This window comes from Eulemur rufifrons, chromosome 9 (genome assembly GCF_041146395.1).
Source record: "Eulemur rufifrons isolate Redbay chromosome 9, OSU_ERuf_1, whole genome shotgun sequence".
In the NCBI taxonomy this organism is placed as follows: Eukaryota; Metazoa; Chordata; class Mammalia; order Primates; family Lemuridae; genus Eulemur; species Eulemur rufifrons.
In genome coordinates this window covers 4,981,182-4,996,706 of record NC_090991.1, presented here as the reverse complement: position 1 = coordinate 4,996,706, position 15,525 = coordinate 4,981,182, and the positions used below count along the sequence as shown (strand labels likewise).

General features: G+C 49.2%; 2 protein-coding genes across 10 annotated transcripts in view; one reads left to right on the top strand and one right to left on the bottom strand.

The window, feature by feature from the left end:
* DRC3 (dynein regulatory complex subunit 3) overlaps positions 1 to 7,710 on the bottom strand; it is a 34,951-nt gene extending 27,241 nt beyond the window's left edge. The window contains exons 1-3 of the mRNA XM_069483218.1: positions 7,697 to 7,710; positions 3,579 to 3,755; positions 82 to 198 (exon numbers count right to left, since the gene is read on the bottom strand). Of these exons, the coding sequence (XP_069339319.1) occupies positions 82 to 198; positions 3,579 to 3,738 (277 nt within the window). The 5' untranslated portion in view covers positions 3,739 to 3,755; positions 7,697 to 7,710. The remainder of the gene's footprint in view (positions 1 to 81; positions 199 to 3,578; positions 3,756 to 7,696) is intronic.
* Positions 7,711 to 8,292: 582 nt separating this feature from the next.
* The window catches only part of TOM1L2 (target of myb1 like 2 membrane trafficking protein), a 109,847-nt gene continuing 102,614 nt past the window's right edge, over positions 8,293 to 15,525 (top strand). For 8 of the 9 annotated variants that reach the window (XM_069481927.1, XM_069481924.1, XM_069481926.1 and 5 more), the window contains exon 1: positions 8,304 to 8,413. In XM_069481927.1, the coding sequence (XP_069338028.1) occupies positions 8,362 to 8,413 (52 nt within the window). In that variant the 5' untranslated portion in view covers positions 8,304 to 8,361. Of the gene's footprint in view, positions 8,414 to 15,525 lie in introns of all 9 variants that reach the window. The other variant, XM_069481928.1, reaches the window with a different exon arrangement.

The window sequence follows — 15,525 nt, the reverse complement described above, 5'->3', positions numbered from 1 at the left end:
GGTTATTGTCTCCTGGGGAGGCAATGACCTTGGCAGGGCATCACCTTTGATTAGGGCAGACGCACACAGGAGAGGCCTTACCCAGCCAGACCAACTGTGTGAGGTTCTCCAGGCCCTCGATCCTCTCAATGATGTTATTGTCCAGCTGCAGCTTCCTCAGGTTCTCAAACTGCCAGAGGTTGTCTATGCGGAGGATGTCTGAAATAATCGGAGGAGATTCCAGCCTTGGGCTAGGGTTAGAGTTTTGTACCAGCCTAGTGGAGGACTGAGACACAACCATGCGAAAGACCCCATAGCGCCTCGGCCCTGCCCTGGAATATGCAAGTGCCCTGGAGATGCGGGCTGAGCACTGAGGAGCACCATGTCCCTATCACTGTGTGGGGTGGGCAGAAATCACGGCTGCCACTCAGAGCCCCAGGAGGACCTAATAAGTGCATTGGCAGGGCAGTGAGTGAAGGGTGGTCAGTAGGAGGGGAGGGTGATCTGGACCCTCCCACGGCAAGAGACACTCGAGCTGTCTTTGGGGCCAGGCTGGGGGCTCCCCAGCAGGGTAGTCTGCCTTGGGACACAGGACACAGGCAGAGGGGCCTTCCTTTTGCAGTGTGACAAATATAATCAAAGCGTATCTCCGTTGGTGGGAGGGTTAATCAACTAGTTCAGCCTTTTTGGAGGGTAACCTGGCAACATTTACTGAAATAGTTAATGTTTGTGCCCTTCGACCTGCAATTTCTCTACTTGGAATATATCTTCAAAGATTTACGTGTGTATCCAAAGAAATACGTACAGGCACATGAGGGGCAGAAAAACGGGGGAAACACCAAGTGCCCATATGTAGGGACGGGATAAATGGTCCATACAACAGAGAGGCAGGCTCCCGATATCGTGGGAGTGCCTGGACCCTGTGGCCCCTGAAGACCAGCTCCCTGGCCACACAGCCAGCTCATTCCCTTTGCGGAGGGTAAACCAGAGCTTGGCTTCTGTCACTGGCAGCCAGGAGAGTTCTGAATAACACATAGGTATAAATAAATTTATATTGTATATGTAAAATTCTAGAGGCTAAACTTGTCCACCAGCTTTTCCCAGAAGCCACATATAGCTCTGTTTATATGTCCCCTTTTTTCTATATTTGCTTTTGTAATGATTTCTAAGACTTATAAAATTAGAATATGCTCATTAAAAGAAACGGAAATAATACAGAAGTGAAAGGGGTTTAAAAATTAATGCGGTTACCAACCACACATCTGGTGAGGCAGTTTCAATATGCATTCAGAGGGGCCCGTGAGGCGGAGGTTGTGGAGGTGCTGGCGGGGAGGTACGTCCCGCTCCTAGCCGTGGGGTGGGGACAGTGCTCTCAGGCCCAGGCCCTGAGGGGCCACCACCTTTCCCCTGGAGCTGGACTGCTCTGCTCTGCCTCTCCTGGCTTCTCCAGTTCCCTGTGTGTGGCCAGACTTCCCAGACCCATCCTGGCCACCATCCCTACCTGGGCTTCCGGTTCCGGGTTCTGCTCCAGGCTCTCAGCCACCTCCCAATTCTGGTCTGGACTTTCCAGGTGTCTTTTCTGGCCTTGATCCTACACTGAGAGCCCCCCAGCCCTGCTTTGCCCTTGGGCAGTTCCCTGCAGTACCATTCCCCCTGGGGGGCTCCTACGCACTGGGGTGCCCTGTCACACCTGCATGCTGCTTTTTCCTAGGCATCAGCAGTTCATGTGGAAAAGCCAAAACAATACAACAAACCGAGATGTATTTGGCAGTTAGCTCTAGATGAGTCACCAGCATGACAAGACTGCCAGAAAAGCCAATTTAATCTTCGATGAAGACACTGAATCCACCTCTGTGGCCACCACCTTGCCCAGCCTGTCGTCATCACTCCCTGGACCACAGCAGTGGCTGTCTCGCTAGATCCTTGCCTAGGTCCCTGGCCCCCACGGTCTACCCTCCTGCAGCCAGCAGGGTCCTGTGAAAACCTAAGTCCTGTCCTGTCCTACTGCCTCTTAGGACCCTCTGGGGGCCCCAACCTCACTCACTGTAAAAGTCAAACACCTTCCATTGCTCCAAGGCCAATACCAGCTGACCCTATGACCTCTCTGACCTGCCTCCACACTGGCTCCTTAGCAGGCCCCGATCAGGCCAGGTCCAGCCTGCCTCAGGGCCTTTGCACTGGCTGCTCCCGCTGCCTCACATGCTTTCCCTGATGGATCTCTGTGCAGCTCCCTCCATCACCTCCTTGAAGTCTTTGCTCCATTGTCACCTTCTTGGTGAGGCCTCTGGCCACCCTATAAACACAGCATCCTGCACCAACTCCCCTTTTCTCCTCCCTTTGCTTTTTTTCCTACATAGCACACATTATCTTTAGCATACAGTATTATTTTCCTTCTTCATTTTACTTATTTGTCTCCCCAACTTGAATGTCAGCTCCATGAGGACAAGGTTTTTTGTCTTTTTTGCTCACAGTTGAATCCCAGCGCCTAGAACAGTACCTGTCATCTAAGAGGCAATACTGGCTGAAGGAACCTTAGGTGGGGGACGGGAAGTAAAAGGAAAGTGGTCAGCCGCTAAGCCCTTCCTGCGGCAGCCATCCTGCACCCCTTTACTCCTTGTGGGGCTGAGGGGCTGAGGGGCTGAGGGGCTGAGGCTCAGGGCCCTCCCTGCTCTGGGTGGTCAGCCCTGGAGGCCACACTCTGGGAGGCCTGTGGGCTTCGTGGGGCTGGGGCCTGGGCCCTGCCCGCCTTGCCCACTGCAGGGTCCCTCCTTGTTGACTGGATGCCAGCCAGCCTCCCTCCCCCACACAGAGCAGGAAGGTGAGTCAGACTAGGTCACTCTGCAGTGGCCTGGCCTGTACAGCATACGAGGGTCTCAGGATCCCTGCCCACCTCTCTAACTCCCCCTCGCACCCTCTCTGCCCGGACTCACTGTGCCCTGGCTCATTGGCCCTCCCGAGCGTGCCAGGCACTATGCACATGTTATCTCACTTTGTCCCCCAACTGGCACTTGCGACAGAGACTGCAGTTATCCCATTTCATAAATGGGGACACTGAGGCAGTGAGGATCTGCCTGGTGCCAAGCCACATCTTCCCGTGGGGCTGTCCTGGCACTCCTGAGGTGCTTCCCTGCCTCATGGCTCTCTTATGTCCAGCCCTTCTTCAGTCATGTCCCCTGAAGCTGCTCCTCCAGTGCCAGCTCCTCCTTCTCCCCATACTTCCCACCCCTGGCTGCTGGCTACGTGGGACCTCCTAGGTTCTGCCTGCCAGGGAACCCCACCCCGAGGACACCAGTGTGGAGTCGTGTGATGGAAACAGCATGGTCTTGGGGGTTCACTTAGATTTGGAGTGGGACAATTTTATCTTTTTTTCTGCTCTTATTCGGAATCAGGAGTTTTATGGATATTCAAATGGTGATGACACTAAGTATGAAGCTTTTAAAACATCTATGCCACCCCTGTGCCTTATAACCCGGGTGGGCTCTAATACTGATGTGGGTGCCTCGGCCTCTGACTTTGTGTGGAATCCGGCGCTTGAAGGTGGAGGAGAGAAAGCTGGGGGGCCTCATTCTGGGCCACACCTATCCACCCAGCATACTTACTCTGGAAGTCCAGCTGCAGGGACAGGACATCCTTGAAGAGGATGCCCTCCTGCTTGGCCAGCTGCCCAGCCTCCTCCTGGGGACCCTGCTCCCCCACAGCCAGCTTGAGCATGTCGTCGTCCATCACTCTCGGTTCCATTGAGTCGTGCGGCTGGTTCATCTTCCCCAAAGGCTTCCCTAGAAAACACCACATTCCTCATTCACAGCCTACTTCTTCCTTTGTTTGGGGACAGGATCTGGCTGAGGTCTCTTCTTAAGGTGTCATGGAACATCATGGCAGCCACATGCACTCTGAGGCTTATCTCCCGCCTGGCCCTGAGCCTGCTGCACCTTGCGGCTAGTACGTTTGCACCAAGGCTGCTCCAGGGCTTCCTGCAACCATCTGAGACTGCTCACAGAGGTTCAGCCCTTGACCCCACAAGCACAGCTGGGACCCTACCTGGACCCACTGGACTGGTGTCCACACTGGTCTCCTTAGCCTGTGGAGCTCAGCTCCCCTAAGCCCAGGGCCCTGTGTCAGGCCTCTGGCTTTGTTGCCCATCCCCATTCAGGTTTGTTGGTGCCAACCATAGACCATGCTGCCTGGGCAGCCCCAGCCAGGCATGTGAGCCTATAGCTCCCCATCCCTTTGTCCCCCTTCCTTTCCTGGCAGTCATGTGCATACTCTTCCCCACAACCCACAAGCTGACCCCCAGTGTGCAGGGAGGCACTGACCCAAGCTTCCCATTCATGTTCTCCCCCTGGGAAATGTGAGCCTGAGGCTCCGGGGTGAGCATCCCCATCAGAGCGGGCTGCTTCCGCTGGGGAAGGGATTGGGAGCATGGGCTGGCCAGGCATGTGATCAAGCCCAGAGAGCAAGAGGCAGGTGAGGCAGATGCACAGACAGAAGCAGAGATGGGAACCTGAGTAATCCAAAAAGTAAAAGACCAAGGACAAACAGACTGACACAGACAAATGGTGCCTCCTCCTTACTGGCTTTCCAGTCCCTAATGTCCCCAAGACCAGGCCCCGTGAGAGATTCCTGGTTTCTCACAGTAGATCCTATTCCACTTAAGCTAATTCCAGTAGGTTTCCATTGCTACTGGTCCAAAGGGCCCTGGCTGAGATACCTCAGGCATAGGGGGGATCTGTGGATTTGGTCAGTCACCCTGCAAGGCTGGCCCTGGGCTGACCCTGAGCCTGATTCCTGGCTGGACCTTGTTCTCATCATCACCAGCCCTCTTGGTGAGGACATCCAGAAGGGCTGAACCTCAAGAAGCCACATGCTCCGGCAGTCTACTGGGATTCTGCCCCCTGAGGCCTCTGGAAATGCAGTCCTCCCCTCTGCTTTCCACCTGCTCCTTACCTCCCTGGCAGCATCACCTTTTACCTTTACCCACATGCCTCCCCAACATCCAGGCCTCCCTGAACCTCCCGTCCCCCTGCCCTGATGCTGGGCAGCCCCTGTGCCCTGCCTTGCATCACAGTAAGCTCTGCTGGAGAGACTCCTGATGTTGGGCTGGTAATCCTGTCACCTGGTCTTAGAGACTTCCCTCTAACATTCTCCCTCCTTCTTCCCCCACCATCCACTTGGGTGCAACTTGTGCAAACATGTGTCCTCTGTTCCTAATCAAATATCTCAATGCCTTTAATTCTTGTGTGTCCTTCCCTTTTGCCCCAGGAGGAGGCATACCCTCCACAGCCCTGAACCCCCTGCCCTTTCTCCACCTGGGCCTTCCATCCTCCAAGAACTCAGCCCTTTTCTTCCCACTCTCTCCAATCTGTCCACACTGGCTCCACCTCCTTAGGGTGACTGATTCAACCCCCAGAGATGGTTCCCAGCCCTCAGCCTCTCGCTAGCTCCCCATTCTTCTGAAACAGTTTTCTCTAAAGTTTCCCATAATTTGCCATCAACTTGCCTTTGGGGAAATTTTAATGCATTGTTTTCAGCAAATGTTATCTGCAAAGTGTTTGGGCTTTTTCCCAAAAATGGTGTTATACTTTGACAGATGACTCTTAATTCTGATTTCAAAACTTTAACTGACTTCTCATCCCTCCCACCTGTCATCAAGGCCTGCCTGGTACCTGTGAGAGATCAAGCTTGCTTTCAGTCAAGCCTGGCAATTGCTGTGTTGTGCAATGTGAGATTGTTGTTAGACATACTATTTGCTAAGTACAACAGGGCAGGATTTGAATCCTGACTGTGCATCTTTTGGCAATTCATTTCACCTAAGTCTTGGCTTTCCCATCTGCAAAAGATGGATAATTCTTTCCTTCTACATTTGCAGAAAATCATTTATTTAGTCCACACACATACTAAACTACTACATGCCGTGAATAAAATAGACAGATCCCCCTACCTCTGTTTCAGACATAAACCAAACAATCATACAAATATTGTATTACAAACCATGACAAGTCTGTAGGGAACTATGAAAGCATAATTAGGGGCATCTGGTGTGGCCAGGAGAGACAGGGCTGATCTGAAGGATTAGTAGGAAAGAAGGAGGCGGGAACTACATGGCGAAGGCACTGTGGTGGGAGAGAACAGACATGTTCCACTTTGGCTGAAGTGACGCAAGGTTGGAAAGGTCTGCAGGAGTTTTATTATTATCCCAGGATCCCTGGAAAGCTCCTAGGGTTTAATAAGGGCAGTGACATGATCAGATTGTAACTTTAAGGACCTCATTCTAGGCCAGGAGTGTGGCTCACGCCTGTAATCCTCGCACTCTGGGAGGCTGAGGTGGAGGATTGCCAGCCTGAGCAAAAACAAGACCCCGTCTCTGCTAAACATAGAAAAAACAATTAGCTGGGTGTCGTGGTGCCCATCTGTAGTCCCAGCTATTCAGGAGGCTGACGCGGGAGAATTGATTGAGCCCAGGAGTTTGAGGTTGCAGTGAGCCACAATGACACCATTGCACTCTACCTGGGGTGACAGAGTGAGACTCTGTCTCAAAAAACAAACAAACAAAAAACAACAACAACAACAACAACAACAGCAACAACAAAACCCCAAAATCACTCTAGCTGCAGTACTGAAAATTGCAAGAGTAGTGAGGTGAGAGATCCCCAGGGTGGTGGTAAGATGTGGATTTGAGAGATTTCTAGGAACTTAATTTATGCATAGGACTAATGATCCCTAGTTTCCAGATAAGAAAACAGAAGCTAATTAGAAAGGTTAATTAACATGCCCAAGTTTACACAACGAGTATAAGGAACAGCCCATTTTCCTAATTATGACTCAACTGTACCCAGGCTACTAGGGACTGTCATTGTCACAGCTCACAATGTTTCTCCAGCTCTTCTGGGTCAGGGCCAAGGTCCAAACAGTCCTTCTGATGTGGATTTTACAAGTAATTTATCCCCCAACCTGGGTTCCTATTGACTTGCCTGAGAATAGTGCTGCTAGTGAAGACTGGAGGTAGGAGGTGAGGGAAGCAGCAGAGCGTTTTACACAACTGTCAATGGAGTAGCCTCCTCACACAGAAACAGATCGAGAATTTTCCTGGGAAACAACAACCTGGGGTTAGCTGGATCTGAAAAACATAGTCCCTATTGGCCATGAATTAATAAAAAGCAAACCAACCTCTTACTGAGTGCTTACTGTATACTCAGTGCACATGCATTATTAATTATATGTCCGCTCTGGAGGCCATTAAAGAAGGGAGTCCTAATGCCCTTAATTCCCAAATTGGGAAACTGAGGTCCTCGTGGAGGGGAAGGAGCTTGTTTAAAGTCATACAATGAGTTACTGACAGAGAGAGGCGGAACCTGAGTATACGTATTCACAACCAAAACACTTTAGCGCCAAGATGAAACAATCTAATGATAGTTAAGAGGTTGGATATGATGGCTGTTCTGGAAAACGTTATCAATGGATCAAAAACCCTTCTGGCCCTCCTCCCTGAGGAACTGCACCTTTAGCATTTCTTTCTTATCTGAAGGTCTGAAAAGCCAGGACTAAAGTGTCTTGGAGGTCTCAGCGCTACTGTAAAGTGGCTGGCAGAGGACCCGTGTGCTCATTTTACAAAGGAGAAGGGCCGCGCCAGAGTCCTTAGAGAAAAAAGTCAGGGGAAGGAGTTAAGTCGGGCGCTGTCTGCCCCCGCGAGTCCTCTGGAGCCTCAGCTTCCCGCTCTCACCTTCTCAAGCGCCGGCTACCGGGCTGGTTCCATGTAGCAGACGCGTCACCCGGTTGCTGGGGAACCAAGCGCCGCCACTCGGTTGCTAAGGGGAAGTCGGGAGGCAGACATCCTGGGTGAAAGTTGACGGGTCACGTGACCCCATATCTGGGCGGGGAAAAAGTCTTAACACCAACCAGCCGTGGGGAAAACAAATGTTTCTCCAATCAGCACTTTCTATGGGCGGGTCCCTTCCTAGATCCACCTCTTCTCCGCCCCCCCCGTTTGAATGATTGACTCTTCTCTTGTCCAATAATAGCAAGGATCCTCTAGATTAACCAATATGCAGATAGATCAAAATGCACACCCTCTCTTTCGGAGGCGGGCTAGGGGAGGTGCCGCTACGCCTGACAGGGACGCCGGTGACCTAGCTCTCTTCTCAGTCCAATCGGACACGGCGGGGTGGGTGGGGCTTTGCCAAGGGAGGTGTGACGACCAATCGAAGGAGGGCTGTGCAGCTATTGCCCAATAGAGACGCGACAAGGGGGCGGGTTCAGGGGCCCGCGGTCTGCGTTCCCAAGGGTGGGGCGAGGGCAAGTGTCAGTCAGGTCTGGAGCGCGGTTGGGGACTGCGAAGACCGCGGCGCCACACAGGGGGCCCGGGCCGCTGCGAGTTGTCCGCCCAAGATGGAGTTCCTCCTGGGGAACCCGTTCAGCACCCCGGTGGGGCAGTGCCTCGGTAAGGCCGCGTGGGGGGCGGGCGGCTGGGCGACAGCTGCAGCTGACAGGGCTGGTGAGGACCGCGGGCCTCTGCTGGGCGCCAGTGCCATCTCACGGGTGGGCCGGGCATCCATGTCATAGGGCCTCTGCCCAGGCATCGGTACCACGTCACGGGCGCCGGTGCCACCCTGCCAGGAGGCGCCCCTGAGGCCCAACTTGAACTCGGGAGATGCTCTGACCTTACCTACCCATCAGGGCCCAGTCCTTCTTGTCTCTCCTAGAGGTGGTGCCAACTGCCGATCTGCTTACCCCTTGCTTATTGGGAGATGCTACTGCGTGCACCGTTATCCAGCCTGGCAGTCTCACTGCCACTGCCCCCAGGACCAGTTCTCTCAAACCCTTTGTGGGATGTCACCTCCTTCTCCCTCCATTCTTGTCCTTCCTCTTCAGTACCAGCAGCCCTCAGTCTGGGCACCGTCCCAGAAAATGCCCCCTACTCCAGGACTTGCTAATTTGAGCTGCAACTCAGCTAGGCTGTAGGAGGGACTGGGATGGGGGGAGGGGCTCTTTGAGGGTGATTATCTTGGCAGGGGGATGGCATGCCTGCAGTGCCTCCCAGGAAAGAAGGGAGGCTGTGTTCTTTAATGATAAGAGCGCTGGACTGGGAATCAGGATGCCTGGACTCCAGTAGTGGCTTTGCCAGTGACTCTCCCATGACCTTGTGCCCTTTCTGGCTTAAAGTTCCCCTATCTGTTAAATGAGGTGTTTGGAGGTGAGGTGTAGTAGGTCCCTCCAAATACTAAAGTTTTGATGTTCTTTGTGGTTGTCTCTGTACATTCCCTGCTGCTCCACCGCCCCCACCCCATATTAAATTTGCCAAAGCTGAGATCTTTTGGTGGCAGCCGTGGAGAGAGGTACTCAGCAGTATCTGTTAATCCTATAGGAGGGCTCTGGGCACCTGGGGGCACCAGAGATGACCAGCAGCCTGGCTAGGGAAAGCCCAAAGTGCGGGTGAAGGACACCATAGTGGCTACCATATGAGATTTCCGTACTAAAATAGCAGTTAATAGGGGGAGCTAGTAAAGCTAGTAAAGCTCCACACTTTAAAAATGACAAGGTAGTTGATGAGGGGTAGAAGTTTAAAACACAAATATAAGAGATGTAGGAATATATAGCAAGAGCAAAGAGCATGACTTACCTTTTCACCCCAGGCAGTGGCTTATGTCAAGTGATCAGTTAAGAATGCTGATTAGTTTCTTTAAAAACCAGGTTACTCGTGGTTGGTGGAAGGACTGGTAAAACGTCTTTTATGAGCAAGGTCCTTTGGTGTCCTTATAGGCCTGACTGGTTTAGGCAGTAGTGATTTATTCCCGCCTGGCTTATAAATTTCCAGCTTACTTTTCAGCCGTTAGTGGGGCCTGTAAAATTATTGAGGTGTCTCCTGTTGGCTAACTGGCATTTAGGAGCCTTTCTGGTATCGTATCTTTTATAAGGGACAATAGGCACTGGGCCCCAAAAGAGTGTTTTCCCACCTTTGTAACATTTTGTCCCCTGCTGCCCACTCAAGTGTCTGTCTGATTCTCACCTCCTTTCTTCCTCATTTCCTTTCCTACTTTCCTCGGGGGCTCTTTCACTACAGCCATATTCCAAAAACTCATTTTTTAGTTGAGTATTGAATTCTAGCCAGTTAACAGAGGAAGCTAGTAAATTTGGGGGGATTTTTTTCTTCTCTGTCCCCTTTACACTTTAAAAATGACATGGTAGTTGATGAGGGGTAGATGTTAAAGGGGACTTTAAAATACAAATATAAGGGAGATAGGAATATATAGCAGTGGAAAGAGCATGATACTTCTGTCAGGAAGACCTGAGTTGAATTTGGGTTCTGCCCATTTCATGGCTGTGTGATTCCAGAAAATTGTGTATCCCTTCCGATCCTTAGTTTGGCTATCTTCTGAGAGACAGGGAGAGAGGGGGCGGGAGAGAGAAAGAGAGAGAGAGAGATTGATTCACATTCACAGAGTAGTGTGGTTTAAATGAGATGATGTATGTAAAACACTTAGCATAGTATCTGGAACATAGTAGAAGCTCAGTAAATTATAGCTGTCACTGATCATAACAGAATAATTAAGTTAGGGTTGGATTTTCTATCTAGGGATAGAAAATCCCTAGGGTGTAAGACACCTGGCCCATCTGTGACCTGTGAAGGAAAATACGCTTCCAGGCCCTACTGTCCACTATTGCTTATAAAAGACACTTGACCATAAAGATGGTGAAGGTTCCCCATTGCCGGGTAGCCAATGGGCAAGGTCTCAGTAAGTTCGGTACAGTTCAGGTAAATGATTAAGCGGACAGAATGAGGTTTAATGTATGTGCTGTACTGTTGTGATAAGGCATAAGAGTGATTTTCATGACATTTAGGATTGTCAGTATTGGTAGGTGAGCAACAAGGCTAATGATTAAAAACAGTAGCTAGAGCTTGCACAAAGCAGTTCTATAGCCATCATTTGCTTCTTATAGCTTTTCTGTGAATAAATTTTACTATCTTTCCCACTTTAGAGATGGGGAAACTGAGGCTCAGAGCAGTGAAATAACTGCTCAGCTGGTAAAAGGGAGAGCCTGTTCCTGTCCTCGAGGGATTTATAGTTTCAGGAGAGAAAACAGAGATACATGAAACAATGATGAATAGTGCAGATTTTAAGTGCTGAAGGAGTTTGAAAGCATTCAGAAGAGGCTACGGTGACAGGGACTCCTTTGAGTCTGAGGGCTGTTCATGAAGGATGGGTGGGAACTCCACAGGCAGAGAAGAGAATTCCTGGGCCTGGGGACAGTTAGATAGGGTGGCATAGGCACATCTGTGAGCACCACTCTGAGTGGAGCAAAGGTGGCTGTGGGGAGCAGTGACAAGTAGGGTTTGGGTCACAGGATGCAGCCTTGCTCTGGGTGGGCAGCATCAAAGACCTCAATCTTTAAGTAACTTCAACTTTTAGTATTTCTGGACCTCACTTTCCCCACTCGTAAAAGAACACCTCTCCACAGCTGTGTGGGGCCTCTACCTAAATAATTACACTTAATAAGTCTGTCCACTTCAGTAGGCATTTATAAGTACCTGTTGGGTGTCAGGTCTGTGTCAGGCTCTGGGGATACACCTATTAATGAGCTGTTCTTGGGGATCTGTCAGTGGAGGCGACACGCTCACAAAAGGTGTCCTGGGTCTGAGTGGTTGGTGGAGTGATTATTACTCTGTTTAGTGCCTAGGCCTCATAAGGATGGTCTCAGCGGGTGCTATCTGGTTGAACACTTGGTCCACCCAACTCAAGCGAGCAGCTAAGACCATAGTCTGACCTAGTTATTTGTGCATTTCCTGCATCCATCCTGCCCTTCATTCTGGAAGATGATTCCTAAGTAGAAAGCATGGCTCAGAGAGAGCGCAAGCCACCTGAGGTGTGAGAGGCTAAGAAATGTGGAGGAAGAAAAAGCACTCACTTTTATTTCTTGATTTTTATTCTTCTGTAACAAGTTTCAAAATGTTACCATTTTGAAGTTGGATGTCATACATGGGGAGCTCCCCAAGTCAGGTCCATGGTGCTATTCACATGTTTTCAGTTATCCTTGTGTTGGCTGCAAAAAGTTTTCAGAAAATCCTTTTCCAAGAGGGGTAAAGTTTAGATCCATTTAGATTCAAAGATCAGTGAGTAGTTAGTTAATTCTGACGAGCATATTGGGGGTGGGGGCAACTGTTGCCTTCATAGTTTTGTTTTAATAAACAGGGAAGAGGCAGATACTCTGTTGCACAGTCTTTGTTTGTAGATTGAGTGGTGTTGGACATAAACTACTTTAAACACCTGTCAATGCAGGTGCTTAACTCTAGCCTGGCTGTTTGTACCAAGGATCATTTGTTGTCCCTCAGATTGCTACAACAGTTGGCAATTTGCAAAGCCCTTTTGCTTCAGTCATTTTATGTAATCTTTACAACCTTGTGAGATACACAAGAAGAGAACTGGAAGGAACTTATAATTATTTTTTAAATTATTTTAAAAATTTAAAAATTATTATTTATTTTTAGAGGCTAGGTCTCACTGTGTTGCCCAGGCTGGAGTGCCGTGGTGGGATCACAGCTCACTGTAACCTTGAACTCCTGGGGTCACACAATCTTCCCACCTCACCCTCCTGAGTAGCTGGTACCACAGGTGCAAGCCACTGTACCTGGTGGAACTTATAATTATTACGCACCTACTATATGCAAACTCTGTACACGGAGTCTCATCTAATCTTTACAACATTTAGTTATTTGGGTGTTAATGTTCCTGTATCACTTATAAGAAATAAGGCTATGAGAAGTTAAGAGACCTGTGCAAGGACAATGCCAGAGTTAAGCCAGGCATGCACTCCTGATCCAGTGCCCATTCTGTGCCGCCATGTGTGTTACTTCATGCCCTCAGAGCTCATGATTCAGCATCATCAGAATCACCTGGAGGGCTTGTTAAACGCTGTGTTAGTACTGGCCCCGCCCCCAGGGTGGTCTGGGATGGGAACTAGCATTCTACATTCCTAACAAGTTCCCTGACGGTACTGATGCTGTGCTTCACTTTGAGAACTGTTGCTCTAGATTAAAAGTTCCACTTTAATCTCTTCTTTATCTTTCTTCAAACATTAAATGTGGGTTTTCTCGTAAAAAGATGAAAAGTGTGACTAAAATTCATGCATTCATTCGTTCATTCATTCAGTGGCCCTATATTGATTATCTGTAGGTACCAAGCTACGCATTTACTAGTGTGTTCAGCCTAGTAAGGGAGCAAAGAGCAGTATCTAAATCAGATAAGATAGAAAGTGGTTGCAAGATTGGATGGATAAATGCAGTAAGGGAATGGAGGAGGGGAGGAGTCACCTCCAGTAGTAATAGTAATAAAGGTTTCTTCTTCTTTCTTTTGAAAGTTTAGTATTATATTACTATGTGCCAGAGACAGAAGTGGGCACTTTACGTATCTTGCAGTCATTTAGTACTGACAACAATGCTGTGAATAAGGTTATTATCTCCGTTTTGCAGTTGGGCACACTGAGGCCATCAGAAGGTATGGAACCTGCCTAAGGTCACACAACTAGCAGTAAGGGAGCTAGAATTTGAAGCCAGCATTCCGGTTTCCAGAGCTGGTGTCCTATTACACTGTGCTGCCCGCAGCAAGAGGGAGGTGAGGAGGAGCACTGTGGGAGGGAAGGAGGGACTCAGGAGACTGCGGACTGTGGCTGCTGAGCAGGGCTTTGGTGAATGGGAGGGATTTGGTTCATGTAGAAATGGGAAGGCAGGCTCCGAGGGCTCTTTGGCAGAGACGACAGCCTGAACCAGTGCTGAATGTTAAGGGATGGGTGAGGGTGATGGGATTGGTTCTATCTGCCCGGCAAAGGGGAGTGGTGGGGGGTGAGACTGTCAGGTGGGATGAGGCCTGACTGGGGGGGGGTCACTGCACATGTCAGCCAAGTACTTTGGACTCTTTTTTTTTTTTTAGAGGCACTGGAGAGCCCTGAAAGATTTCTAGGGAGGAAAGTAACATGGATATTATTACAGAGGCATGGAGATTTCTCCTTGGCAGTCACCAAAAGATCATTTTTCTCTTTTACCATCAAAGCCCCCATCTGTGCAGAATGGAGGGGGGGATCCTACAAGGAAGTCAGCAGCAGTTGGTGCCACTTCCTCCGAGGTCAGGGGTTGGGACACTCCTTATGAGCCCCCGTCAGAGACAGAAGGGTGCCGAGGCAGGCTGATGGAGCACCAGGAAGAAATATGGGGTTCTGAGAGCATTTGTCCTTCATTGCCTGGACAGGTTATAAAACCCCTGACATCAAAAATCATGTGGGGGAGTCAGCCTGCTCCTCATCCTGCTCTGTTTATCATGACTAGGACAGGAGCTGAGATACTCCCAGGGCTTCTCTGAAGGAACTGCTTAGAGGGGAGCTGTTTGGGATATCTAAAATTCTCATATAATCGTGCTTTTGAAAAAACAATGTATAACCAGATAGAAAATATAGAAAAATACAAAGAAAAAAAATCCCCATAATGTACTTCCTAACAAATTCGTTAAGATCCTTTTGATTTCACGTAACAGAATACTTCTGTATTTCACTCTCCATTTTCTCATGCCTTCGAGATGCAACATTGTATAACCACTTTAGCATATTTCTGTATAATCTACCTTTATATATTTATTTATTTTTGACTTGGGCTATTAGGCGAGGAAGAGGGTATAAATGCAGTGCCCAGAGGAGCGTCAGTTAAGGGTTGTTGCTCTTGACCTAGCATATAAATCACCTAGAAACTTGGGCTAACCCAGTAGTCTGAAAAGATAAAAAATATCCTTCAGGATTTTCCTGCTGACCCAGCTTGTTGTGGTTAGAAGAGAGGCCTTTTAAAAACCATTCTCAGACTTGGTACCTATTTTAGTGCTCCCTCCAGTCCTTCTGATCTAGAAGATTCCCTTTGATTTTCTCCTTCCAATCATCAGCCCTTGCCTCTTCCTCCAGGCAGTCTTCCTAGACCACCCTGTTTATGGTGATGAATCTCCTCTGAACTCACAGTGCTTAGTGTACATATCATTCATTTGGCTCTTCCCTCACCTATAAAATAGAGAAGAATATTACTTGTCCTCCAGGTTTTTGTGAAGATTAAATGAGATAATATGTATAAAGTCCCTAGCACAGTGTCCTGCAGTCAACTAATATATACAAATTTGTTGATTCCTTCCCTCCTGCCTGGTTCTGTTTCCTGCTTTATTTATCTTATCCTATGTTTATTGCTTTGTCTTCACAGTAAGACTGGAGACTCCTCGAGGGCAGGGTCTTTCTGTTTCCTTGTGATCTTGTGGTATAGTAAACTCTGCACAATTATTCACTCCACAGGTTCCTTTCTGTCACCCTTAGTTTTTGAGCATCTTTTTTTTTTTTGCTCTCTCACTTTGGGTCGAATGCAGTGGCATCATCAAACCTCACTGCAACCTTAAATTCCTGGGATCAAGCGATCCTCCTGCCTCAGCCTCCCGAGTAGCTGGGACCACATGTGCACACCACCAGGCCCATGCCCATGCCCAGCTAATTTTTTTTTTTCTTTATTTTATGCAGAGACGAGGTTTTGTAAGCTGGTCT